Here is a 22,318-nt window from a genome sequence, read left to right on the forward strand (position 1 = left end):
TAGCAGACATATGACCACAGCTACCGTCCTCCTATTTAGAGGTCTTATGCACACAAATTCACGAATTAGCATGAAGGGCCAGAAGGCTGGATTATAATGTCGTATCGTGAAATACCTATGCATTTACAGAAGACAAACATTTATACTGTCGTGTAAAATTCCAGAGGTACACATGCTAATCAATAAAGTGCAAATTTAATCATTTATGAATAATTTACAAACGATGTACGTCCCAATTCGTAATTGTTTATCGTCAGTGATGCATTTACACTTCCGGCGGCCCTAAGCGGGAAAGCAAACAGGACCCATGTGAAAAGCTTGGATTGGGGAAATAGTTTTGATTTTATTGGCTTACAAACATTAGACCCACGTGGTCGCTTACCGGTAAACCCGCCACTCTTTAGCGTAGCACTAGTAGATACTCACTGTTATTTCGGATAATAGTAATGCTTTCAATCTGTGGTTTTGTTTTTGATTAATTAGAATATATTTTCCGTCTCATTGCGACATACTGCCAATAATAATGATTGAATAGAATGCTTAGGATACTATTCCATAGGTTTCACTTGGTTTCGCTATAAATCAAACACTGTTCTCGCTGTGCAAGAAACCCCATTCTTCAACATATATTTCCACGCCGGTGCCGTGCCTTCTCGTTCGTTAAACTGTTCGTTTCGCTTCGAAGCAATATATATTTTTTGGAGGTGCGACCGTGGCTAGACTTCAAGATCGTGATGCGACATAATGGTTTGCGCAAAGTTTATCGTATCGTGTAGTATCTGTTTGCTTGTTTGTAGTGATGTGTGCGGTATAGTATTTTGCTAAAAAGTATTCGCTGTACTCACTGTAATCAAGGTCCGTATGATCTAGCTCAAGTACTAGTGCTATATATTTTCCCTTCACTAGACACCACACATCGCAGAGGCAGAAAATCAGCCTCAATCTACGATGATGTTTATAACAATACAGTGATCGCAATTTCTAAAAGCGCGCCAATCAGTGCTGAACATGTTTGTTGATTCGCTCTTCCAATACAAAGTATTCCGTAACGTAATTGTCTTTTGGAATATCATTCAACAACTCTGCATCGCATCCAGATGCCATCCTGGCATTTAATTGGCAAAACATGTCTCTTTGTTTAAAGGTAGACTATACATTGATATATCGAGATAACATAAAGCTTGAACATAACATTTCCATTTTCAATTGTTGATAGAATAAGTTCAGCATTAATGACGTGCATTGCTAGAAATTTCGGCCACTGTATAGCTATCAACATTGCCATTCTTCCATTCGATGTCTAACACGTTTTCTTCTCCTGTGTACACACGCGCCCAACAGGTGTCGAATTCTATTCTATGCACAAAAATGTTCACCACCCAATCGCTAGAACCACAATAGTAACTCAACTATCGTCATCGACAGGATCGTTTAAATCAACCACCATGCGCGAAGGAAATGGAGAGAGCGTCAATAAAACTATTCCATCCATTCTACTCAAAGCTTGTAGCGTGTCGTGTTAAGTAACAGAAACGAATCCGCGTCTGTTGTATTTCTTGCTATTTACAGTTTCGTACTGCCAAAGCCGCAAACCTCGAGGAACACCACCATTGGTACGATATTGGGGGAAGTTTCTTGGGGACAAATGCAGCAACGTGAACGACCATACCTAACAATGAATTAACAAAAAAGTTCGTATCTCATACTGACGGGGGCACATATTACGAAGTTCAGCTATATCACAAACGAATAGAAAAGATTTGGACAAACAAGAAGAATGGCGTTTATCGAGTACCATCCATGTAGCAATGTTTTCTACAAAACTTCAGTTAACACGAAACATTTGCAGCGACCTAGTTCATTACACCAAACATAACCGTTCTTGTTTAACATATCTATCGCGCTGATCGCGAAATAAAAAACAAAACAGCCAAAAAGAAAACATACAATCACAATTTGTATTCCGTTTCTTCTTGTGAACCAATTAAAAGCATGAGACCACGCAATCTTCAGCACGTAAAGTTGGAAAAAGTAATACCCATCTCGCTGCAGATTTATATCATCAAACAACAAGCCTTTTCTCTTGTTCCTGATGCATCGAACCTAACCGATCTCACGCGGGAAAGTTTTGCTGATTCCTTTCCTACATCATATAGCTGAGTCACGATTACATATGCATATGCACACATACACACACTATAATTGTATGTGTGTGTGCGTGTGTATGTGTGTTGCATAAAAAAAGGGATGAAGAACATTTGAATGAAATTTTATGATAAAGCTGCTGGTTTCACATGCGCAAACGGATGCAAAAGGAAAGTAAGAGAAAGGAAAAGGGACAGTCAGAAAGATCCGGTTACTGTTGATTTACTGCGTTGCCGATGCTGCCGCAGCCGCTGCCGCTGCTGCTGTTGCTTCTGCTGCCGCCCGGTAAGCGCCCTCGAGGGCCGCCTTCTGTTCAGCCGTCAGTGTGTTAATGCATGCCTGGAATAGGTCCGGATTGCCTTCGATTTGCTTCACGATCGAGAGCATACGTTCGGCCTCCGGATGTGGTACGGTTACCGCTTCCCGATAGAAGCAGGACGCAATGATCGATACGATGCGGGGTAAGTTACCGTTGTTTTCGCCGAGTATTACAGGATGGTTCGCTTGGATCAGATCGCACAAATATCCGTACACATACACGGCCTCATCTTCGTCTTCACCCACCGGCAGCCAAGTGAACCTGTGAAGGAAGGAAGAAACAATGATTAACGTACCTTAGCATGACGTATCGAACGTTGATCGATCGCGACCGCGATCTCTCATGTACTACAGCTTCAGAAAAGGTTAAGCCATATCAAGGAAACTTGCTCCCCATCCAGATAAAACTGGTAAGACATTTGCATATCCTTTCTCATCATAATAATACACACAAGCTTTCTATCAACGCAACGTAGCAAAGGCGAGGACTTCAACTTACCATAGTGCAATGATTTCGTCCCGATTGGTGATCGCTGTGTTGTTATACTTCAATATCTTCGTCACGGCTGAGATGGCGTTTTCTGTTGGGTTCACATTCTCCGGTTCACGACTGTCGGGGGCCATAATAACTTCCACCAACAGGGAGATGGCCTGAGCACAGGTTACGGCGAATTGTTCGCCTCCGAACTGCGTGACGATTGTGTGGTACAAGAAAGTAAACGAAGAGAGAAAAAAAAGAACCATTGAGAAACCTGCGGCGCTCCCATTTATTTCACTCAGCCTGTAACCAACCAACCGAAAACCAATAGCATTATTTGTTCCCCTGCTTTACGGCTGCACTGTTCATCCTTTCTTTAAAAAAACCTGCATCTATTGCAACGGTCACAAGGCTAATTACCCAACTGTAGATGTATAGAGTTGCATAAGAAAACACTCAAAAGTAGATGTGTTAATGTGAATGAACTGTTGCAACGAAACTGAACACTGTACCTAAATAAAATGTTAAATAACTTAACATTCTTCGCACGGTTCAGTTTCGTTTGGTTGATCGCAAGTAGGTGACAAATCAGCGATGGTTTTTTGGTAGTCGTACCGTAGAATAGATGTGTGACAAATGTGTATCATTCCAGAATAATCTACGGCCGAATCGTTTAACAAAAAATATGAATGATCCCATTATACGATAAATCAAGTTTAAAGGTTTGACTTTTTTTTAGCTTTAATTTATAAATAAGAGTTAAAAGAATTGCTCTCGATTAGACTACCAAACGTATGCAAATCAAACAAAATATGTGTAAGGAAATAATAATCTTACCTGTCCCAGTACACCACACCCGTAAACTGCTGCCTGTCGCACTTCCGCTTGTTCGTCCTTAATGTACTCCAGCATGGGCTGCAGGAAATAGGGCTGATACTGAACGCACAACGGACCGGTGTATTCTGTTTCGCAAAGAAAACCAAACAAACGTTAGTGTTTCATGGCCAATGGTAGATATTCCTGACTCTTGATTATCTTGATTCACAATCGTCAGAAAAGGTTAAGCCATAATATAATAAATAATCAAATATATATCATACGTATGAAAGGGTTCATCATGTAGTTGTGGGCAAACAATTTTAAAGATCGATTTTTCCACGCCGTTCACAACTTACCGATCAGATCGTCGAATATGCACAATCCCCATTGTCGATCGGCCCACGGGTTCGATGCCTGCAGCAGCTTGACGAAGTGTGGCACCACGCGCTGGAACGACGGCAGGAATGCATCCTTGTACGTGACGAACAGCGAATGGATGATGTCTGAGATGCGCGACAGCAGATAAATGTCCGCATCGTCCTCTTCGGCCAGCTGCTCTTCAACGCCATCATCGTAGTCTTCCTCCTTTCGTGCCTGGGCACGTTTTTCCTCCTTTTCGAAGTGTTGCTTCATGAATTTGTCGATGATCTTCAACACTTCCTCCATCGCTTCGTTCGACAGGCAGGCTGCACCGAGCGTTTCGATACAGCGCGCCAGCGAATGCAGCAGCTCTGTCAGTACGTCCGCCTCCGGTTCGGAATCGATCGCCTTCAGCAACTCTGGACAGATGTACAGCCACATGCCCTCGAGATAGTTCGGTCCCTTGATCTTGGCGCAGTCCAGCAGATATGGGAGTGATTCGGCGGCCGCCGTTCGCACACCATCGTGGAAGTAAAACTTCAACATCGGCACCATCAACCGGACGACTTCTTCGGCGTAGTTGGCGAATCCGTCCTTCAGTTCGCGTGCGTAACATACCAGCATCTCACAGGCGGATGCCTTGTCCTCTAGTCCGGCCGTACGGATGACGAAGTTTTGCTGCTCGCCCAGATTTACAAACTGCCAGTTGCTATCGTTTTCCACACCCTGCATCTCGTCGTTGTCCAGCAGTGCCACCTCCGGCTTCATCGATGCCGTCCGCATAACCGGACCCATCACGAGCGGCAAGAATTGTTCGAACTGTTTGCCCAAAATTTTGCATATACGTGCCCAGGCCGATATCAGGTAGGAGGTTTGCGGGTCGTCATCCGGCAGGTCACCTTCGGTGTGTGTCTTCAGCAGCATGTCCATCACGTCCGACGCATCGGACATGAACTTCTCTGCACCGACTGCCAAACCAATCAAGCTGACGCACTCGATCGTTTTGCCACGCAGCAGTTTCAACTCCTCCGTGTCCCCGTTTTTGATAATGTACTTCAACGATGGCATCAACCGATCGTAGTACACTACGAAGTCCTTCTCCGTGGTGTCCGCTACCGAAGCAATAGTCGTCACTACCTGCTCCAGCACCAGCTTAGTGCCCTTCTCGACCAGCTCCTTGAACTTGGTGGTCAGAATCATCTCGAGTTTGGCCATAATTGCGTCCAGGTAGCGCGTTAAGATGTTCTTCGGACAGTCCTCGCTGAAGTTAACCAGAGCCGCACCGGCATGCGCCTGTACGCGCGGATTTTCAACGTCATCGAGCAGATTCAGCAACCCCGGTATAACCTGTTCGTGGAACTTTTTCTCAAAAATGGGCGCAAAGTCGGTGGCCATCTGACCGATTGCGTTACAGGCTGCGTACCGTACGCGCGGATGAGGGTCGACGAGATACTTCAGCACGCCCTGCATAATGTTCTCTAGCATCGCCTCCATCTGCTTCTGGCAACCCTCGCCCGCAGCCGATATGGCCATCAGGGCGGCATGCCGTTGCTTCCAGTCCGGACTGAGCAGCATGTTTGGAATGTTGTTTACGATGTGCGGCAGAATCGTCTTGCCACCGAGCCCACAGGCCAATCGGTCCAGCGCCGACTCGGCAATTACGTTGTTGTCGCTCGTGTCATCCTCCGTGATCTTATCCGAAACCGACCATTCGTCATCTTCCTCCAGATCGGTCATCATCTGCAGGATGAGTGGTACCAGTGCGGCAACGTACTTTTCGGCCCGTTTGCGTACCATGGCCGATGCATTTTCCGCCAGCGAAACCATCATTTCCAATGCCAGATGGCGAAGGTTGTCCTCCATGTCCACCGTACTGAACACTTTCATGCAGAGCTCAAAGATTGGTTCAAGCTGCGGACGGAAGAACTTTGGCACACCTTCAGCCATATCGATCAGCAGCTGCATCAGATTTTGCGTATCCCCCAGCTCGATACTTTCGGCCGTGATCATAATCACCTGCGGCAGCAAATCAGCAAACTGGCGCTTCACATCCTCCTCTTTGTCGTGCAGCAGCACAAACGCTCCGTAAGCGCGGACGGCCTGGAAGCGAACCTCCTGATTGGATGTCGGCTCAAGGTATTTGATGAACATTTGCTTAATTAGCGGCAAATGTTGAGCCTGCTGGTTGCCGAAGATGCCGGGCACGGAGGCGAATATGCGCAGGGCAGCTTCCTGCAGCTGCACGTTCGAACTATTGTGACAGTGGAACAGGAACTGCAAAAATTCCGGCCATTCGTTGTTTCCGTCGTCGTCGATCATGCATCGAGCTACCTCGGCCACCATCTCGCAGATCTTTCTTCGCATGCTGCCCGACTCATTCTGCTGCAGTGTCAGCAGGATCTGTTGCTTGAGTGGATCCTTTGCTTCCGGTGGCAGCGGTTCGTAAAATTCGTGAAACTCCGACGAAAACAATCGTCGCAGCAGGACGGCCGCTAGCATCCGGGCATCCTCCGCCATCTGTGGGTTCTGTATCGTGCCGAGCAGGTGCGGAACCTTTGTTTCACATGGTAATCCATTGTACACCTCCTGTAGATGTGCGGAATCGGTTTATTCATTCAGCACAGCGCCCGGTGACATTCCGCATCGTTTGCATGTTGTCGGCAATATGGATCCGAATTGTTTTTGGCGCACGTGCAAAGACATTAGAACAATACATTTCGTTAGACCAAATAGGTAAATAAGAAGCACAAACATGTTGCAAAGGTGACATCGGTCACAGTCAAACAGCGCTGTAAAATCGATAAAATGCGACTTTCTTGCGAGACAGACGTAATTTGACATTGTACATCGCCAGCAACGTCAAATATGCGTCCGCCCAGCACCCCTGCTCCCGGCGTAACCATCGTTGCGAGACACCCCATGAGATATACTTCGCGTTGGTCAAGAAAACCTACCAACACAACGATCTGCCAACCGTAGGTACGATTGCAACCATGGTTGTGTAGCAACTCCCAAAAAAGCACATGCTGGCGACTACACACGGTTCCATTGCTTTCGGTTTCTTATCTTCCTGCTTGCCGTTTAGCTCATCACGCTCAATGGGTGTGCGAATGGAACGTTCTGCGCTATGCAAATGTGTTCCATTCACCGGAAGGTCACGCCCGTCGTATGACCAAAATAATAATACTGAAATCGCCCCCATCCATACCATGCCCTGTCACTTGCTCTGTTTGTTTCGTTGCGAGACCCTTTATGGATGCGATTGTCAATAAAATTATGTTCTGCGCGTTCGTGGCACGAATATGAAGCACCAGAGGATGAGTCATTTGCGTTGTTATCATGGTAATCGTACGTATCACAGGTAGACACGAAAACCAACGTTTCGTCATCTTCGTACACATACGCTCTAACTAGCGGTGACGCGGTTTTCTAACTCAACATACATCGATTCGCAGCGACAGAAAACAGGAACCGGAAACACACCATCGCATCAATGTATGGGTGCGGGCGGTTCTGAACGACGAGAAAACTCATGCCATAGAACACAATCGTCGACCTTGGGACCGGTTGCGACTCAGCTACGTACCTCTGCCTGCGTACGAACTTCATTGTCCGTAGACAGGAGCGAGCCCATCAGCTGCTGAAACTGTTCCTGATCTCCTGCAGCCATTATTTTCGCATCTATCTGCTACACTCGTTGGGACAGCAATGCTTCGCCGCTGCTAGCGTGGATGCTGGCACCTTGCTTGAAACACGGGCGATTTTCGGCCGCTCCTTCGAGAGGTGGATGGCCGTTTATCACTGCACTGCACGGCTAGCGATAACTTCACGGCGGGTTGCAAGATTCGTTGCACGTTTTTTACGAGTACCACCGATGTAAATCCTTTCACTACATGCGCTACAATTTTCTCCGATAAGCGCGTGTCCACGAGGAGCTAAAACGAGACAGCTGCGAAAAGAGCGCGCAACGTTCAGGAGGAAGAAGAAACGCGCATTTTTTGGCTCTTGCTCCTGTGATTCCTACGTTGTCAGCCCTGTGTGTTGTTTCAAAGTGACATTAGCAGGCTGTCAAAATGCCGGTACATTTTGAACGTTGGCCCGAATTTCTGATGGTCCTGCAGCGATTCTTCAAATAAAACGTAAACAATAACCGCATAAATATACATTGTTAATTATGTTGATCAATTTTAATTGTACTGGATATTGTTCATACATCGTTAAGAAAAGGAAACAATTTTATTTTGGGGAAAAATGTATACACCCTACAGTATAGAAACCTTGCAAGGAAGTGTCAACTCATAACATCATGACATTCGGATTGTTTTTCTTTTCTACTTCTGTAAAATAATGTGAATCGTTCATAACAAAAATCGGAAAAGCCGAAATACCTTCTCTGAACACAATCAGAAGGATTCGATCTAAATCCACATTTGTATTAAAATATACACCATCTAAATGGCGTTCACCGGAAGTATACTTACGTCGATCGTCCGGTCGCTCTGGAAACCGCAACTTACCGCTGTTCGGTACAGATATCATGCGGATAAGTTAGCCCGCGGACCACTAGTGAGGCGGTACGGATATGAGGATAAAATACTTCAACGAGGGCTTCTTCCTCATCTGGACAATGGACAGAAGCTGCCAATGCCCGACTATAAGTATGTGTGACTCATTCGTAACCCATTCATATCGGAAGCATGCATTTCTACAACAGCACAAATTGTTCGATTTTTTCAGGCCCAAGAACGCTTGGTGCGAAAAGCGAGCGCTATTTGGACAAAACGATTATATCGACATTCTTGGCAATGATCGGCTGCATCCAACCCGCGTTCTATACTCCGTACCGTCATGGCTCAGAGGAGTGTCTGGCAATGAGTATCAGGTGCTACTGCGGAAACGGAAAATGCTCAATCACACCATCTACCCAGTCGCAAGGCCTACGAAATGGAGAGATATGGAGAAACGCATATCATATCTGTACCGTTTCCTAAATCGTAAAACTAAAACTGGATTTTCTAACGTTTAACGTATTATTGTTAGTTCTCACGCTAGTAGCTCTATATAGGAACCAAATAAAACAAATCTAACCTGTTGGTTTTGTTCAAAATGGGAGTTTTATTAAAAAAGTAAACTCGGTAATCTGTGTAAAAGTAATATGTAACTCGCATGCATTCTTCCCATCTGAGGATCCTTATCGAGACAAAAAACTTCCCTGTTAGTGTTGGTAAACGTTACTTCAATTGAACATCACCAGTTCTCTAGATTCTTGAATTCATTCTTTTACGCAAATAGATTGCATGCTCAATTCGAACGAACGCATTATTCGTGCGGCTACCTCTACCGGGACAGCTTTGGCTACGTTGTGACTATGTTCAAATGGGTCCTGAACAACGAACGGCTTACGATACACGAACAGGTTTCTGGTGTTTGTGTCAGCTTGATGTTCCTGCATGTAACGCTTGAGCCGTCCCATTTGTGTCGGTATATCCTCGTAATTTGGGGAATCGAAGAAACTCTTCAACAGCACTATAGGTCCGAGAAATGGACAAACCACCCGTGTTTCCATTCTCAAACTGTAAAACTCAAAAAACATACGTGCCAGCGACGAAATCGATGATTCACACAGCTTCATGTTTAACTCTTCTAATGTAGGTGTAGCAAAGCCAGCATTCCAACCTGCAGGGATAAGATTATGTAAATGGTGGCAACTAAGTTCGCATCATACTTTTTACCATCGATAATGATGTCGTGGCGTGAATCTTCCTGCAGTTCAGCTACAGACGGCAGTAGATTATAACACTGATACAAGAAAATAACCATCAGTGACAGGGTGTACGAATTTAGGCAACTCTCTCGATTCCAATTCTTCAGGTAGCACACAAGCTTACGTGCTAGAAAACAGAACAATAGATCATTCGCAGGATAGTTGCTAGGTCAGTTTAGTCTGTAATTATGCTTACCGTTTGGCTGCAAACTGAACATATACCGCAACAGCAAACTATTACGATGCGCCAGTCCATTGCTAAACGTTAAATCGCAGTGTAGATGATCATAATTGAAGCTTGTTATTCGTAGTAATGGCACACGGGCGTTTAAGATAATCTCATCGATAGTCCATTCCTTTGTAATCTTAAGAATGTGTTCTATCTTTCCAATCGATTCCATTAGCGTCTCTGGTGCATCGTTTCTTCCCAAATAAACATTATAAAGATCGACGAATACATCGAGATCACTAGAGAGTGAGCCAGTACCGACGGTACGGGAACCAAATGGGTAACACTTGACGGATGGATAATATTGTGTTAAACATCCCTCCAAATCTAGCAGCACCCTTGCATTGTCAATATCGTGCTCCACGTAGTCGCATTCGGCTATTACCTCATCAATGACTGTAGTGGGGTTCTTGCTTAAAAATTTCCTCATGCTTTTGGACAACTTTTCGTTCGATCTTGGGATACAGTTTTTCTTCGTAAAATTCGGGTTGATCGGTTTGGATTCTTTTTCTTCCTGCTCTTTTTGTCGCTCATGTAGCTTGATATGATCGATTACGGCACCATACTCATTCAGGCACTTGTTGCAACTCCGGCAACGTACAACATTTGGTTGCTGATAAAAATGCATCATAATCTTATCCCTGTTCTGCTCGTCGTCCTCAAAAGACACGTGCGTAGAGTCGTTTAGGAATAGCTGAAATTTTTCCATCAGCGTTTCTATCTGTGTCAGAGTGAATGTATCAATATTCTTTGGACCCGGATCATACGTATCCAGATTGCGCGTCAGTGTCTCGAGCAGCAAGTTTGTTGCTAAATATTGGTAAGACTGAAATCATGAGAAGTGGCGTGTGTTAATGGAGTTACAGTTGATTTTATCTACCAGCTATGGAAAAGGTATGAACTATGCTTACCATTATGTTATTGTAAAGTGTGGTCAAATTAAAACATTCACAACAATGATGCTAGTTGGTCGAAAAGAACATACAAACCAAATGATTCAAACTCTTTCAAAGAAATGTCAATTGCACCGCCCTGCGCGTGTTGACGTTTTTTACTGCTTAGGCTGCGCTCTGCTACAAACCCAACAGAATTAAGGGTTCTCTATATTCTCGAACAATGTTTGGTTTTGTTATATATCTTCTTCATCTGATCAATTTTGCATGAATTTCGGCAGATTTCTCTAGCACCAAAAAACATACATGTCTGGAGATTTTTGAACATTGTGTTGTGGAATGTGCTGTGTTAGAACAGCTGCTAGAGCTCTACCCAAAATTTGTGGAACGGAACCGCTTGTACTAAAAATTGCTTTTTAGAACTACCACGTGGGGACTATATGATCATACTGTTTTTTATGCAAAAAATATTATTGCGAATTTGAATGGAAATTACTGATACAGACCACAAGACATTAAAAGCGAAACGTGCCTTATTGTTGGATTTTCCTTTTCCCATAACTTCTTATGAAAAAGAAAAAAAAAAACAAAACAACAGACCGGGTGTGCAGAATGATGGATTTACCGCTTCCACACCTTCCGTCTTTTGGCCCGAACTGTATCGCACCAAGACATGGTACGCGTCCAGCGGTACTGCGTCTGGTAAGCGTCTGGTGAAACAAACGGACGTCGTACGATCATTTGCCAGTTTTAGTCGCACATCGTGACTACCACAAATCAAATCTCGCAGTAGAAAGGGAACCATTGGGACTCATCGCGAAGCAATCTTTCCACCAGTGGAATAACATATCGACCAATAACTTGACTGTCATGGCGGATTGCTATCGCAACGCATCACATTTTTCAACCCGTAAAACGGTGGGAACAATAGTCATGGCAACCGTACAAATCGTAAGGAAAACGTCGAGCAGTAGATAAAAAAATGGCGAATTTGTATCGGGAAAGAAATATTTTTTCCACTGCGATCGAAATAAATATCTACTGCTTCGACCCAGTAGATACACAGTGGAAAGCTCATTTCACGTGGAGATTCGAGAGCTGAATTTGTTTTAAGAGAATTATTTATGTGCCATGCTATTGGAAGCATGGAAATTTCAACGTAATTAATTAAATTTATATTTAATTAAAAATTATGTTTTACTGTTAAAGCGAGCAAGGGCAGTTGTAGCTACTAAAATATACAAAAAAATGTTTACGAATTATTTAACTTTTTAACAGTCAAGGAAATGAGTATGTGCCAACGATAAGGTCAGTTATTTCACCATTCATTCTAAGCGACTACCGAAGGTTCACAGGCAAAAGCGGGTTTTCGTACAAGCGGACCAAGCGGCAGCGTGGGACCCCCGTCTTGAAGAATCCTCGAGCTCAAGTATCAAACGAATTGGTTCTGGTCAGGGGCAGATTAAGCTATACGGTTAAGAGCGATAACTGAGAAGATGCTTGGGGATGCGAATGTCATCGTATTTTTTTGGGGGAGGGAGGAGAGAGTTAATGCCTCAAAAAATTACTCCCATCGCCCGGTCAGCACTTTTGAAATTAGTTCACTACGCGGTCAGTATTGCTAAAATTTGGCTTCTCGCGAACGGATATAGTGGACGAATGCCAAATAAACCTCCTTGATTTAAATTTATCAACAGTGCTACCATCTTCAGTTTTGAGCCCCAACTTCCATTCGGCTTTGGGCCTCCGAGAAGCTTGATCCGCAACTGTTCACAGACACAATGCCTATTTATTGCGCCGTATACGGTGATTGAAACGAGTCTAGCCGTTTGCGCATTTGCCTACGGTGTCCTGCCAGATTTTTCCCAAGATTATCACTATCACTCATGAAAAATAAAACATTTAACTGATTTTAATGCACTTTTCCGAATCATTACACGTTTTCTTCAACCAACTAGCGTCGTAAAATGTAAACATGTATAATTGCAAACTCTAGATTTCACAACTAGCGTAGCTACTAGATTGGTAGATACATATTGGTTGCTTTAATTTTATCGACCCGAAAGTGAAAAGCGTTCGCGATGCCATTTCGAGTAGATAAAGTTATTGGTCGATATCGTAAAACCAGTGGAATTGATTCCACTGTTTTTAACGACTGCTTTGCCGATACCAGCCATTGTCGTGGAAAGTCGCGATTGGATAATGCTGTCGGTTTACTGCTTCTCGTGAAATATTTTAATTGCCTGTTAGGTTGATCGTGGCCGCAGCCACGTTAGAGTGTGTGATGCTAGCATAAATGTTAGCAAAGTTTAAATTAAAGTTACTATTCCCAAACTCCAGTTAGTGGAACTATGAACTGTGAGAGATATTTTATAATTTCCAATAAACCGCAATCCATCCGGAAGGTAACTGTCCGATAACCGTTATCGCGATAAGTAAGCCTAATAGCCATGACAGTGTAAAAGTTGGTCAAGAAACTAGGCTACAAAGAGGCTTTTTTTATGCGTTCTCCCAATTCGGACACAACCTAACTACAGTGAGTGCAGTGCCCGTTAACCATGTCCGGGAAACAGATGTGCAAACGGTGCGTGCATTTGATGTTCTATTTTTGTACCGAAACAGACATCGATCGTGCTGGACGGCGACATAACATCTGATTGGGTTCGACCGCTAGTATAAACAATCGTCGTAACATTTACTGATCATCTATGCTATCATCATTGTGGAGGGGTGAAAACATCTGCGATCATTGCGTTAGTTCCGGTTGGGGGTGGTTATTGCAGTAGGTGGAGGAGCACCTCACAAAAATGATTTACGATGGAGCGTGTGAACAAAATCTATCACTCATCAAGAAATTTTATGTTCAAATATATCATCGCGGTAAGTGTGCATGGGCAGCTAGCTCCCTGTTCTTCGGTATCCATAATTCGAAGGTAATGCAATTTGTCATTTTTTCTGCAAAGCTACTCTGGACCGGATTCAATTTTTTCGTATTCTGTAAAGCATTCAGCAACTATCATCACGATGTGGAATACTATTATCTTAGCCGAATTCTGGGGGTGCGTAGGGAAAGTGAAAATCACCTGCATTATGGCTACATTCCGTTTTTCTGCTTTCCTAACTTTAGAATGGTTTATGCGTTTCACGTGGAACAGCACCCGTACTGAATGTAACCATGGCCCTGATAACATTGCCTACTTGCAAGACGTTCAATTTACTACTCCACAAACTGTTCGGTCGATGGTCTATGCGTTTGCTGGTTCATTATCTGGAGAAGACGAAGGTTCTGCATCTGATATTGGGATACAGCTTGTTGATAGTTGCGAGTAAGTAATAATTAGAAGAAAAAGACAATCGATACGACGTCTTGTAACATGGTGGCATATAATTTCATTCAATCCAGTTGTACACAGTGTGGCACATTTTGTGAACATCGTTAACTTTGTGGACAATTACGACGAACGCTATCGGGAAATCAACTGGGCGAATGGGCCAGATGACGTAAGATTCATATATACCGAACTCCGGACTGAAATGATTGAGAATGATTTATTTATTGATTTTCCGTAACGAACTCACAGAACATCCTGCGGCTGCTGTTCGCTACTCCTACGGGGTTTTCTGGCTGCATCATGCTGGTAACGCTGGTAGCAATGGCTTACCTAGCTCGACGATCGGTACGTGATCGATTTTATAATAGCTTCTTTACCTCGCATCATCTGTTTCTCGTATTTTATGGAATGATGTTCTATCACCCGTTAAGGTTGGTGCATATAGAAATGATCATGTTCCTCAAACAACTAAGATTTCATTCTTCTCAGCAACATCATCAAACATCAAACCAACACCGATAAGCATAGGATTATGTGTGATCTTGTCGATAATATAACGCTGCACAGCAACGAGGACTTGCTGGTACTGTGCGAGGAACCTCCAGAATTTGCGGCCGGTGTAAAACGGGCATGGATTTGGCCACTAATAGGGCTACTGATCTATCTGCTGGATATTTCTTTCCGTTATCTAAGCTCCCATTCGGAACGCTACCGTGTTGCAACCGTCCAAACGTATGCAATGACGGGACATGCGGTACATCTACGGTTACAGTTTTGTAGAAAATCCCCAGTTAAGATCTTGCCCGGCCAGTACGTGCTGCTACAGTGTCCTGCAATTTCGACACTCGAGTGGCATCCATTTACGATAACGGAGGTAGGCATAATTCGTCCTCGATGATTTGATGGAATAGACATCATGTTGATGATCACTATCTTTCAGCTACCAGTAGAGGGTCGGAACGATATTACACTCACGATCAAGGTGCGTGGTGACTGGACCGAGGAGCTTTACGGTCGAGTTGCACAGCGCGAACAGTGCAAGCGAAATCTGGGAGGTGTTGACCCGTACCGGCGGATAGAGTTTCTTCTCGATGGACCATACCCTTCGGTCATGAGTAATATGCTTGATTGCAAGAGGATTCTTTTTATCGGTGCTGGCGTTGGCATTACACCGTTTGTTACCATCATGCGGTTGCTGTTGTAAGAAGCTAAATACGAAGCTAAAGATAAACGGTGTATCCATACTACACGTGTGTGAATTTCTGCTCTTTCAGAAGTACAAATGTCGATCAGCCGGCTCGAGTTCATCTCGTTTGGATTGCACGCAGTTTGGAAACGTTTCTATGGTTTGCGGACGAGATTGCCCGTTTGCAGGAGAAGGTAAGATGTAGTACCAACCTATCCTTGATTGCACGCTATACTGCTATGCCATTTTTCCAATGCCAATTTCAGTTCTGGAGCCAAAATAAACCGGATCGTTTTTGGGTAAAGTTGTACTGGACGCAAAACTATGATGAACATCTGCTAGCGGAATGTTTTGGCGATATGCCATCGATCAAGTCACGGATGCACCAAGGACGTCCGAACTGGAATGATGTCTTTATCGATCTAGTTACACTTTATCCGAAGTATGTGGGAAAAAAACTGGCCTCAAAACAACATTGTTCCAATCAAATGTATTTCCCTTTCGGTTTTAGAAAATCGGTTTCCGTTTTTAGTTGTGGCCCGAAGGAGCTGACGAAAGAGATTCGGCTAAAGTGTAAGGAGTACAGCAAGCATGGATGCAAATTAAGCTACTTTCACGAAGGATTTGGATAGTGTTGGTGCTGGATGAGTTGCTTTAGTTTAAAATATTCGAATCCTTTTTTTAACACACATTTTAAATAGTATTTGTATGCTTTTGATGGATAGAAGATAGAGCTTTTAATGGTGCCATAGGTTGAATAAAAATAGAATCGTCTCTCTGATCGCGTGTGTTCTGAAACATGTTCTACGGAACGGAGGGATGTGCAAGATTTCCCAATCGATTTCGCTCAGTGTGTTCAAGGATGTTGACGCTTAAGTATCTTTCCATAAGACCGTACTTCGAAACGCCCCAAGAAGCTAACGAATGGGATAAGGTGAAGTGTTGTGCTTGATAGACATCTTGTTCCAATACAAAAAGGGAAACCGGCACAAATTACAATATCGATCACTTTTCTTGACTTTCAGCTTCAAAAGATGATCGTAACTGTGAAACAATTTCACGACGATTTTGACCGTATCGTCCTGCACAAGGATGTTTACCGCACGTTCTTTTACTACTACCTGCAAGAGATTCGGTACCGCATCATACAAATTTTGATGAATTTCGCTAAAATTGAGTGGTGTGAACCAAAGCCGGCCACCGTCGCGACCGACCCGTACGGATTTCCAATGCCCGAGCCGCCAAAGAAAAGCAAAAAGAAAAAGGACGAAGAACCGGAAGAGATTCCCGACTACACTATCCGCGTCAAGGGCTACAGGGAAAAGTTTCCGCTCGTGTGTTGTGACGATCAGTTTCGAACGCTGGCTGCCTTAAGGTTACATTACTACGCGGTACACGATAAAACGTACCTAATGGTAGCCAACACGTGTGAGGTAAGTGTATACACGATGAGATGCCACTGTATTGTTCTTTTAATGCCCTTGCATTGGTTTAATGTGCGCTTTTAAACTCCCAGATGAAAGCGGCACTGTTGCGGATGGTGGTCTTTCGCCGGATGCTGGATGAATGGCTCGCATCGGGCATCGCGTCGAATAACGGACTGTGCTTTTATTTGACTAAAATTCTCCGAAGAATTATCTCTATCATACGCTATTAGGTGATCGCTTAGAAAAATCGTACAAAAATACAGTACCATGTTATTAGCGATTTATTGAAAATAATTACTGTCAAGGGTAGGTTAACAACATTAAAGAAAATAAAAACTAAAACTCCAATGTATGATCCAACCGCCTCAATATCCTTCGCAAGTTCAGCAAAAGCTCACAGCTTGATTCCTGTCCGTCCAATAGATAATCTTTGAGATGTCGTTCGAAGAAAGCAATTTTTGTCAACGACATTTTAAGCTGTTGAAAGAAATGGCTTGTCAGTAACAGAACACAGTAACGTTCAGTATAAACTACATTTTAATACCTCGCATAAGGAAGCTGACTGGAGAACTTTCTTATTATGAGCATCCTCGTAGTGTTGCTTAAACGTTTCCTTATCGCTGTACATCACCTGCAATGATAATATGCCGTCATTGTTCCACCTTCAACACATATCCAAGCAGTGTCCACTACTTACACCACAGCACTCAATTTCCTTTTCCTCCGCTATATCTTTCGGAAGGGTGGTAAACTTTTTCAGCAGCAATATCACCTCATCTCGAAGATTCGTCAAGTGATACATAAACAACGTACGGTACAGCTCTTTGTGCAGCACAATGTCGTCGTACTCAGTGAGAAAATGGCGCGTTTCTTTCACCAACTGCTCCAACTTGCAAAGAAACAACACCGTTCGCTTGATACACGATCAAAGAATAGGGATGTTTTAAGCTTACCTTATCCCACGGTGACGATTCCGGCTTGTGGGTGTCCGGTTTCATGATTAGCTACTGTGCGAGCAGTAAACACGTGCCAGAGAGCTTAACGGTGATGTCCCGAGCGAAAGTGACTGCGCTTAACTAAACGATCATCTGCTGTTGCGAGGATCAAGGATCGCACACGATAGCTACATCCCCACTCCAACTTTTTTTTTGTCGCTGAAAAACCTGTCGTCTAGATTTTATTGTTAGCAGATGAACTTGGGAACGTAGCCAAGAAGCAAACCGGCAATCAGACAAAAGGTCGTTGGCGCCAAAGTTAGAAAGCAATCTTTCACAACAGTAAATGAAAGTAAATCGTTTAATAATGTCAACCACTCATAAGCTGCAAATATGTTCTCCTGTTCAAAGTCTCCTTTAAAATTGCTGTGAGTTAGTTGAGCTTGAACGTAGTTTTGAGATCTACATACCAGGTATTCTGACGCAGGGTTAGCGCCGTCTAACGACAACATGCGACGGACTGTACATGTGTGTTGAGTGTCGGTGCGCGTATCCTTCAGCCAGCATTCTTTGCGAAAAGCTGTATGATCGGTATGTCCTTTGCAGGAATGTTACCGCATTACTGTACGCAAAGCTGAGTCGCAATGCTGTCGCAGTAGCAAGATACGTCAGTCTCGTGCTCGCCACGCCTCGGATGATGATGAATAATGATGGCTTTGGGTGGTAAGGCTACCAACACGCGCAGATGGCTCGTGTACGGCGCAGCTGCGTTCCTTGCATCACGTACATTCGTCTCGGAAAGGGCACGAGCATCGATACTCACACTGCCGAAGGTGTGATACGGGCGGTTTAGTTGAGAGCTTTGCAGCTTATGAGGTATTCTGCATTGATACTAAGCATCATTTAGTGCCAAACGTTCACTAGCGAAGGTACCTAAGAGCAAAAGCAAACACTGCCGGCAAACAGAATCTTCGAAAGCATTTCCTAGGCTGCGGTTTATTTCGTGAGTGACTTCTAATCACAGCATGGCAGAAGAAAACAAAAACGGAACCGCACCGGCCGCAGAAGCGGCACCAGCTGCAGAAGCGGCACCAGCTGCAGAAGCGGCACCAGCAGCAGAAGCAGTAAAGGCAGCAGAAGCGGTACCGGCAGCAGAAGCAGCAGCGGAGGATGCCGCACCCGAGGAAGAAAATGATGCTGCATCCGATGACGAACCATCCGATGCGGAACCGGAACCAGAGCCAGTGCCTCAGATTTCTACATTCGATAGGGTAAGATTCTTCAAATGGTATTACGGCATAGTTGTTTGACGATGATGTATTGCTTATTATGGCAGCTGAAACTATTCCTGGTGGAAACGAACAAGTTCCTCGGGGAGTACGATGATCTGGTGGAGAATAAGGATAAGCATAAGAGCGTCTACCTTCACACCGTCAACGAACTGCGTGATCTCCTGGTGGCTTTGCTCCAACGGTACATCTTGCATACGATGGTCCGGGAGGATTTCCTCTACAAGCACATCGTGTGCTGTGGCGAGGTAAGACGATGATGAAGACTTTAGAATACAAAGATACCGGAGACTGGTGTGATCAGCAGAGTTTCAATATTATTGGCTTTCTTTCACGTTCTTCCATTACAGGATGCGGAGGCCATGAATACGGAAGAATTCGATGAACACTATGCGGAAGTTCATAGCGACGCGGACAAAGCTGTTTCCCTGCCAGAGGTAAGAAGAAGAATTTCGGCCTAATAGTTGCACACTATCAATAAAATGCTATTTCTGATACCATTCCTGACAGCTGGACCACATCCGAGCCTACACGAGTGAAGTTAAGACGTACATCGAACATGGAAAAGCTATGAACAACGATCTAATATTTTCGCTGAAGCGGCTGCTGCGAAAGAGCAATTCCGTCCTTGCGGGACATCTTGGTTGAGATGGAACCGTTGTTGTGTTTTGGGCCCGAAAGACCTGAAACAGAAAACAATACTTAACTAGCTCTTAAGGCTGCCGGTGAAGTTACCATATCAGTGACAGCAAAACTCGAATCTACACTAACCCGTCGTTGCTAATATCCGCCATGCTCTTCCAGAAGGATGTCGATCAGTTTATTAGATCATTTACTTTGCATGTGTTTAACATCGAAAGACAAAATAAATGTTACCCCTGAAACGAGCTCTTTTAGTCGGATCCTTTAATGTTTGGAACTATCAGCAACATGATGACTGTTCACTATGAAATTGAAACCTATTGAACGGTTAATCAAGCAACAGAATGTGGACTGTGAGAAATCTTTAAATAGTAGAAAGGAATTGGTCGCCAACGTTGTGGTAATGACGACTACACATTGAGATACCGTTTTCTTCCTACAAACCGGAAATGACCATGAAGAAATTCACTTTCATTCTTACTTCCCGAGCGAAAGGTTGTCTAATCGCAAGGTTGCAGTATGGTTTGTGCTCCGACGTGTGTTCGTAAACGAACGCTAGACTTTAGCTGCAAATATCGGAACGTAAGCATAGTAGTGTAATGGTCAGTTTTAAAACGTTCTTCAAATTAGAATCGCTTTATCTCAGCTGGATAAATTTTCAACGGATGTGGAACACTTTTTGGAAGAGTACGATCGCGTTGTGCAACATTCGGTAGCGTACCACAGAAGCTTTCGGCGCCATCTGAACCACCTGTACGACGATGTAATGAAGTTATTAGAGAAATTCCAACACATTCGATCTGGTGGTACGAAAGGACAACTGTTCATGGAGAAGTTTTGCTGTGGAGTAAGTCTTGGTAACCATTAACGTGTGCGTTACAAATCGTGTCTGTTAACCTTTGGAGTTAATTTCGTTGAAAGGTTTTGTTTGATGACTGTGAGGAGCTTAAAAGACACTACTTTGAATTTCACAACTTTGCACGACTTGTTCATCCAAGCATAGTGGAGGTACTTAAACATTGTTCTTAGATAAAAATGAATGTAGATGTCTAACTCTGTTGACGATTTTACTACAACATTTTCCAATCCTTAGCTTCGTTCGGGACACGGTAAGCTTCAATACTTTCATCGTCGAGTGCAGGAGTATCTGTACTTTGCCACAGAATCTACTGCTGTTTTAGTGATGAATTTGAAAAAAATTGCAACCAACTTGTACACGACATTGGAACGTGGTCCCAAGTGGTAGATGGGATGATTCTCGCAGTACAGCAGGAGACGGGCGATAACCTTATTTTTAGTCGAAGAATAAATAAACCGTGACGATTCAGTTTTGCGCAGCACTTTCTGCTTTTGTAGTAATGATTCTCGCAGAAAGAAAGAACAGATTTGATGAGTTGGTTTACCCTGGACAGGAGTTCAGTTCCCGTTAACGATTTGGGAAGCTTGGGTGTGTGATTTCTAATCCGTCCAGTGAAGATGGGTGTTCCAACAACGGTCTACATTCATACCAATATCTACAACTATAGCAATAAGTATAAGAACGTAGGTGAAAGCTTGTGAACGTACGTTTACACCGGAATTAACTGGATTACACACTGGACGTTATTTTTGCAGCTAGATCGCTTTCAAAATGATGTGAAAAAGTTCTTGAATGAGTATGACAGGATCGTGTTGCACAAGGATCTGTACAAGCTAGTTTTCAAGAGCTATTTGCGTGAGATTCGATCGAAGGTGAAGATACTGTTGTACAAATTTGAAGCAACCCCTCTGGATGACGGTAGTACACGGTCAGAGAAGGAAATGATGTGTTGTGGAGTAAGCATCAACTCGATCATCAAACTTTAATTTGTTTTTTACAATGTGATTGCAACTGTTCTTCACCCACAGTTAAGGTTTACTGACAATGAGCAATTCCGTAAGCATTATAAAGCTGTCCACAATGAAGCTTTTCTCGTATACCCGAACATGCTGGAGGTGAGTTCAAGCATTATCGGACACACCACTAAAGCGAGCGCAATTCATTTTGCCTTTTGTACTCATTTCAGCTAAAATCTGCTTTCGCCAAGTTGGACCATATGAGGCATCGTTTGGACGAGTATACACGATTTGGCAAAGAGTACACCTGTACCATGCTGGTGGACTTGAAGAGAATAGCAAAGAAGATCTCCTGTACCTTGAAGTTTTAAAATAAAAATCGAACAGTTCGACCCAACACAAAAAAGCAATCGCTACCGCACCCTTCGCGATCCTGCGCATTAACATTTCTGAGATCAAGATCATTCAGTCAGCTAAGGGAGGCTCAGATGCATCACAGCGAACAGAACCGATCGTTTTGCGGGGCCTTTATTGAAGGATCTACCCACCGTACGCTATTTCCTTCCGGCTTGTGTGTTCGGCTTTTACGAGCTGTTTTTTGTATGTTTTGTTTGTTGCGAACAAATTTCCGTTTCGTGGGCCTTTTTCGGCTTGATGGTAGTGCGTTTCTGATGGGGAAAAAATTT

The 22,318-nt window shown here is 43.8% G+C and overlaps 9 protein-coding genes across 10 annotated transcripts; 6 read left to right on the plus strand and 3 right to left on the minus strand.

Annotated features, from left to right (window-relative positions):
* Window positions 1-463: 463 nt before the first annotated feature.
* On the minus strand, window positions 464-8,107 carry LOC125762686 (importin-5). Its single transcript, XM_049425068.1, has 5 exons — window positions 7,707-8,107; window positions 4,117-6,706; window positions 3,779-3,903; window positions 2,963-3,150; window positions 464-2,725 (listed from the first exon to the last, which is right to left on the minus strand). The coding sequence occupies exons 1-5, from the start codon at window positions 7,788-7,790 to the stop codon at window positions 2,368-2,370; spliced, it is 3,345 nt and encodes a 1,114-aa protein (XP_049281025.1). The 5' UTR covers window positions 7,791-8,107; the 3' UTR covers window positions 464-2,367.
* A 306-nt stretch (window positions 8,108-8,413) lies between these two features.
* Window positions 8,414-9,227, plus strand: LOC125762750 (39S ribosomal protein L51, mitochondrial). The gene is made up of 2 exons (XM_049425228.1): window positions 8,414-8,778; window positions 8,858-9,227. The coding sequence occupies exons 1-2, from the start codon at window positions 8,576-8,578 to the stop codon at window positions 9,144-9,146; spliced, it is 492 nt and encodes a 163-aa protein (XP_049281185.1). The 5' UTR covers window positions 8,414-8,575; the 3' UTR covers window positions 9,147-9,227.
* Window positions 9,228-9,286: 59 nt separating this feature from the next.
* Window positions 9,287-11,613, minus strand: LOC125762711 (terminal uridylyltransferase Tailor). The gene is made up of 4 exons (XM_049425163.1): window positions 11,025-11,613; window positions 10,081-10,939; window positions 9,853-10,011; window positions 9,287-9,796 (listed from the first exon to the last, which is right to left on the minus strand). The coding sequence occupies exons 1-4, from the start codon at window positions 11,025-11,027 to the stop codon at window positions 9,393-9,395; spliced, it is 1,425 nt and encodes a 474-aa protein (XP_049281120.1). The 5' UTR covers window positions 11,028-11,613; the 3' UTR covers window positions 9,287-9,392.
* A 1,572-nt stretch (window positions 11,614-13,185) lies between these two features.
* LOC125762707 (NADPH oxidase 4-like) lies at window positions 13,186-16,305 on the plus strand. Of its 2 annotated transcripts, XM_049425158.1 has the most exons (11): window positions 13,186-13,542; window positions 13,629-13,886; window positions 13,970-14,065; window positions 14,134-14,332; window positions 14,410-14,507; window positions 14,588-14,769; window positions 14,828-15,212; window positions 15,279-15,538; window positions 15,613-15,718; window positions 15,791-15,966; window positions 16,036-16,305. In XM_049425158.1, exons 2-11 carry the CDS (start codon window positions 13,824-13,826, stop codon window positions 16,154-16,156), a joined length of 1,686 nt encoding a protein of 561 aa, XP_049281115.1. In that variant the 5' UTR covers window positions 13,186-13,542; window positions 13,629-13,823; the 3' UTR covers window positions 16,157-16,305. The 2 variants fall into 2 exon arrangements, with proteins under 2 accessions (XP_049281115.1, XP_049281114.1); XM_049425157.1 differs by having other exon boundaries at window positions 13,186-13,886.
* LOC125762741 (uncharacterized) lies at window positions 16,251-17,303 on the plus strand. The gene is made up of 3 exons (XM_049425219.1): window positions 16,251-16,458; window positions 16,550-16,957; window positions 17,041-17,303. Exons 1-3 carry the CDS (start codon window positions 16,324-16,326, stop codon window positions 17,179-17,181), a joined length of 684 nt encoding a protein of 227 aa, XP_049281176.1. The 5' UTR covers window positions 16,251-16,323; the 3' UTR covers window positions 17,182-17,303.
* Window positions 17,215-18,246, minus strand: LOC125762752 (uncharacterized). The gene is made up of 4 exons (XM_049425230.1): window positions 17,905-18,246; window positions 17,649-17,840; window positions 17,496-17,582; window positions 17,215-17,428 (listed from the first exon to the last, which is right to left on the minus strand). Exons 1-4 carry the CDS (start codon window positions 17,947-17,949, stop codon window positions 17,288-17,290), a joined length of 465 nt encoding a protein of 154 aa, XP_049281187.1. The 5' UTR covers window positions 17,950-18,246; the 3' UTR covers window positions 17,215-17,287.
* Window positions 18,247-18,775: 529 nt separating this feature from the next.
* On the plus strand, window positions 18,776-20,062 carry LOC125762743 (uncharacterized). Its single transcript, XM_049425221.1, has 4 exons — window positions 18,776-19,157; window positions 19,223-19,423; window positions 19,526-19,612; window positions 19,686-20,062. The coding sequence occupies exons 1-4, from the start codon at window positions 18,912-18,914 to the stop codon at window positions 19,821-19,823; spliced, it is 672 nt and encodes a 223-aa protein (XP_049281178.1). The 5' UTR covers window positions 18,776-18,911; the 3' UTR covers window positions 19,824-20,062.
* Window positions 20,063-20,263: 201 nt separating this feature from the next.
* Window positions 20,264-21,157, plus strand: LOC125762748 (uncharacterized). The gene is made up of 4 exons (XM_049425226.1): window positions 20,264-20,399; window positions 20,464-20,664; window positions 20,739-20,825; window positions 20,911-21,157. Exons 1-4 carry the CDS (start codon window positions 20,337-20,339, stop codon window positions 21,061-21,063), a joined length of 504 nt encoding a protein of 167 aa, XP_049281183.1. The 5' UTR covers window positions 20,264-20,336; the 3' UTR covers window positions 21,064-21,157.
* A 33-nt stretch (window positions 21,158-21,190) lies between these two features.
* On the plus strand, window positions 21,191-22,038 carry LOC125762749 (uncharacterized). Its single transcript, XM_049425227.1, has 4 exons — window positions 21,191-21,359; window positions 21,432-21,632; window positions 21,705-21,791; window positions 21,863-22,038. Exons 1-4 carry the CDS (start codon window positions 21,294-21,296, stop codon window positions 22,001-22,003), a joined length of 495 nt encoding a protein of 164 aa, XP_049281184.1. The 5' UTR covers window positions 21,191-21,293; the 3' UTR covers window positions 22,004-22,038.
* The last annotated feature ends 280 nt before the right edge of the window (window positions 22,039-22,318 follow it).

The sequence above is a fragment of the Anopheles funestus genome, chromosome 2RL (genome assembly GCF_943734845.2).
Source record: "Anopheles funestus chromosome 2RL, idAnoFuneDA-416_04, whole genome shotgun sequence".
Taxonomy (NCBI): domain Eukaryota; kingdom Metazoa; phylum Arthropoda; class Insecta; order Diptera; family Culicidae; genus Anopheles; species Anopheles funestus.

Coding starts and splice junctions, on each gene's coding strand:
- LOC125762707 (XM_049425157.1), top strand. CDS start 13,824: ATGGAGCGTGTGAACAAAATCTATCACTCATCAAGAAATTTTATGTTC. Junction 15,213..15,278: donor ATCCATTTACGATAACGGAG/GTAGGCATAATT, acceptor ACTATCTTTCAG/CTACCAGTAGAGGGTCGGAA. Junction 15,539..15,612: donor ACCATCATGCGGTTGCTGTT/GTAAGAAGCTAA, acceptor CTGCTCTTTCAG/AAGTACAAATGTCGATCAGC.
- LOC125762748 (XM_049425226.1), top strand. CDS start 20,337: ATGGTTTGTGCTCCGACGTGTGTTCGTAAACGAACGCTAGACTTTAGC. Junction 20,400..20,463: donor TTAGCTGCAAATATCGGAAC/GTAAGCATAGTA, acceptor GCTTTATCTCAG/CTGGATAAATTTTCAACGGA. Junction 20,665..20,738: donor TGGAGAAGTTTTGCTGTGGA/GTAAGTCTTGGT, acceptor TTTCGTTGAAAG/GTTTTGTTTGATGACTGTGA.
- LOC125762752 (XM_049425230.1), bottom strand. CDS start 17,949: ATGAAACCGGACACCCACAAGCCGGAATCGTCACCGTGGGATAAG. Junction 17,841..17,904: donor AATCGTCACCGTGGGATAAG/GTAAGCTTAAAA, acceptor TTTCTTTGCAAG/TTGGAGCAGTTGGTGAAAGA. Junction 17,583..17,648: donor AGGAAATTGAGTGCTGTGGT/GTAAGTAGTGGA, acceptor TTATCATTGCAG/GTGATGTACAGCGATAAGGA.
- LOC125762686 (XM_049425068.1), bottom strand. CDS start 7,790: ATGGCTGCAGGAGATCAGGAACAGTTTCAGCAGCTGATGGGCTCGCTC. Junction 6,707..7,706: donor AAGTTCGTACGCAGGCAGAG/GTACGTAGCTGA, acceptor GCACATCTACAG/GAGGTGTACAATGGATTACC. Junction 2,726..2,962: donor GACGAAATCATTGCACTATG/GTAAGTTGAAGT, acceptor CTTCCTTCACAG/GTTCACTTGGCTGCCGGTGG.
- LOC125762741 (XM_049425219.1), top strand. CDS start 16,324: ATGTTCTACGGAACGGAGGGATGTGCAAGATTTCCCAATCGATTTCGC. Junction 16,459..16,549: donor AAGCTAACGAATGGGATAAG/GTGAAGTGTTGT, acceptor CTTGACTTTCAG/CTTCAAAAGATGATCGTAAC. Junction 16,958..17,040: donor TGGTAGCCAACACGTGTGAG/GTAAGTGTATAC, acceptor TTAAACTCCCAG/ATGAAAGCGGCACTGTTGCG.
- LOC125762711 (XM_049425163.1), bottom strand. Junction 10,012..10,080: donor GTTCAGTTTGCAGCCAAACG/GTAAGCATAATT, acceptor TCTGTTTTCTAG/CACGTAAGCTTGTGTGCTAC. Junction 9,797..9,852: donor CCACGACATCATTATCGATG/GTAAAAAGTATG, acceptor TTATCCCTGCAG/GTTGGAATGCTGGCTTTGCT.
- LOC125762750 (XM_049425228.1), top strand. CDS start 8,576: ATGGCGTTCACCGGAAGTATACTTACGTCGATCGTCCGGTCGCTCTGG. Junction 8,779..8,857: donor CTGCCAATGCCCGACTATAA/GTATGTGTGACT, acceptor CGATTTTTTCAG/GCCCAAGAACGCTTGGTGCG.
- LOC125762743 (XM_049425221.1), top strand. CDS start 18,912: ATGGCAGAAGAAAACAAAAACGGAACCGCACCGGCCGCAGAAGCGGCA. Junction 19,158..19,222: donor AGATTTCTACATTCGATAGG/GTAAGATTCTTC, acceptor TTATTATGGCAG/CTGAAACTATTCCTGGTGGA. Junction 19,424..19,525: donor ACATCGTGTGCTGTGGCGAG/GTAAGACGATGA, acceptor CTTCCATTACAG/GATGCGGAGGCCATGAATAC.
- LOC125762749 (XM_049425227.1), top strand. CDS start 21,294: ATGGGTGTTCCAACAACGGTCTACATTCATACCAATATCTACAACTAT. Junction 21,360..21,431: donor ATAGCAATAAGTATAAGAAC/GTAGGTGAAAGC, acceptor TTATTTTTGCAG/CTAGATCGCTTTCAAAATGA. Junction 21,792..21,862: donor TATACCCGAACATGCTGGAG/GTGAGTTCAAGC, acceptor TACTCATTTCAG/CTAAAATCTGCTTTCGCCAA.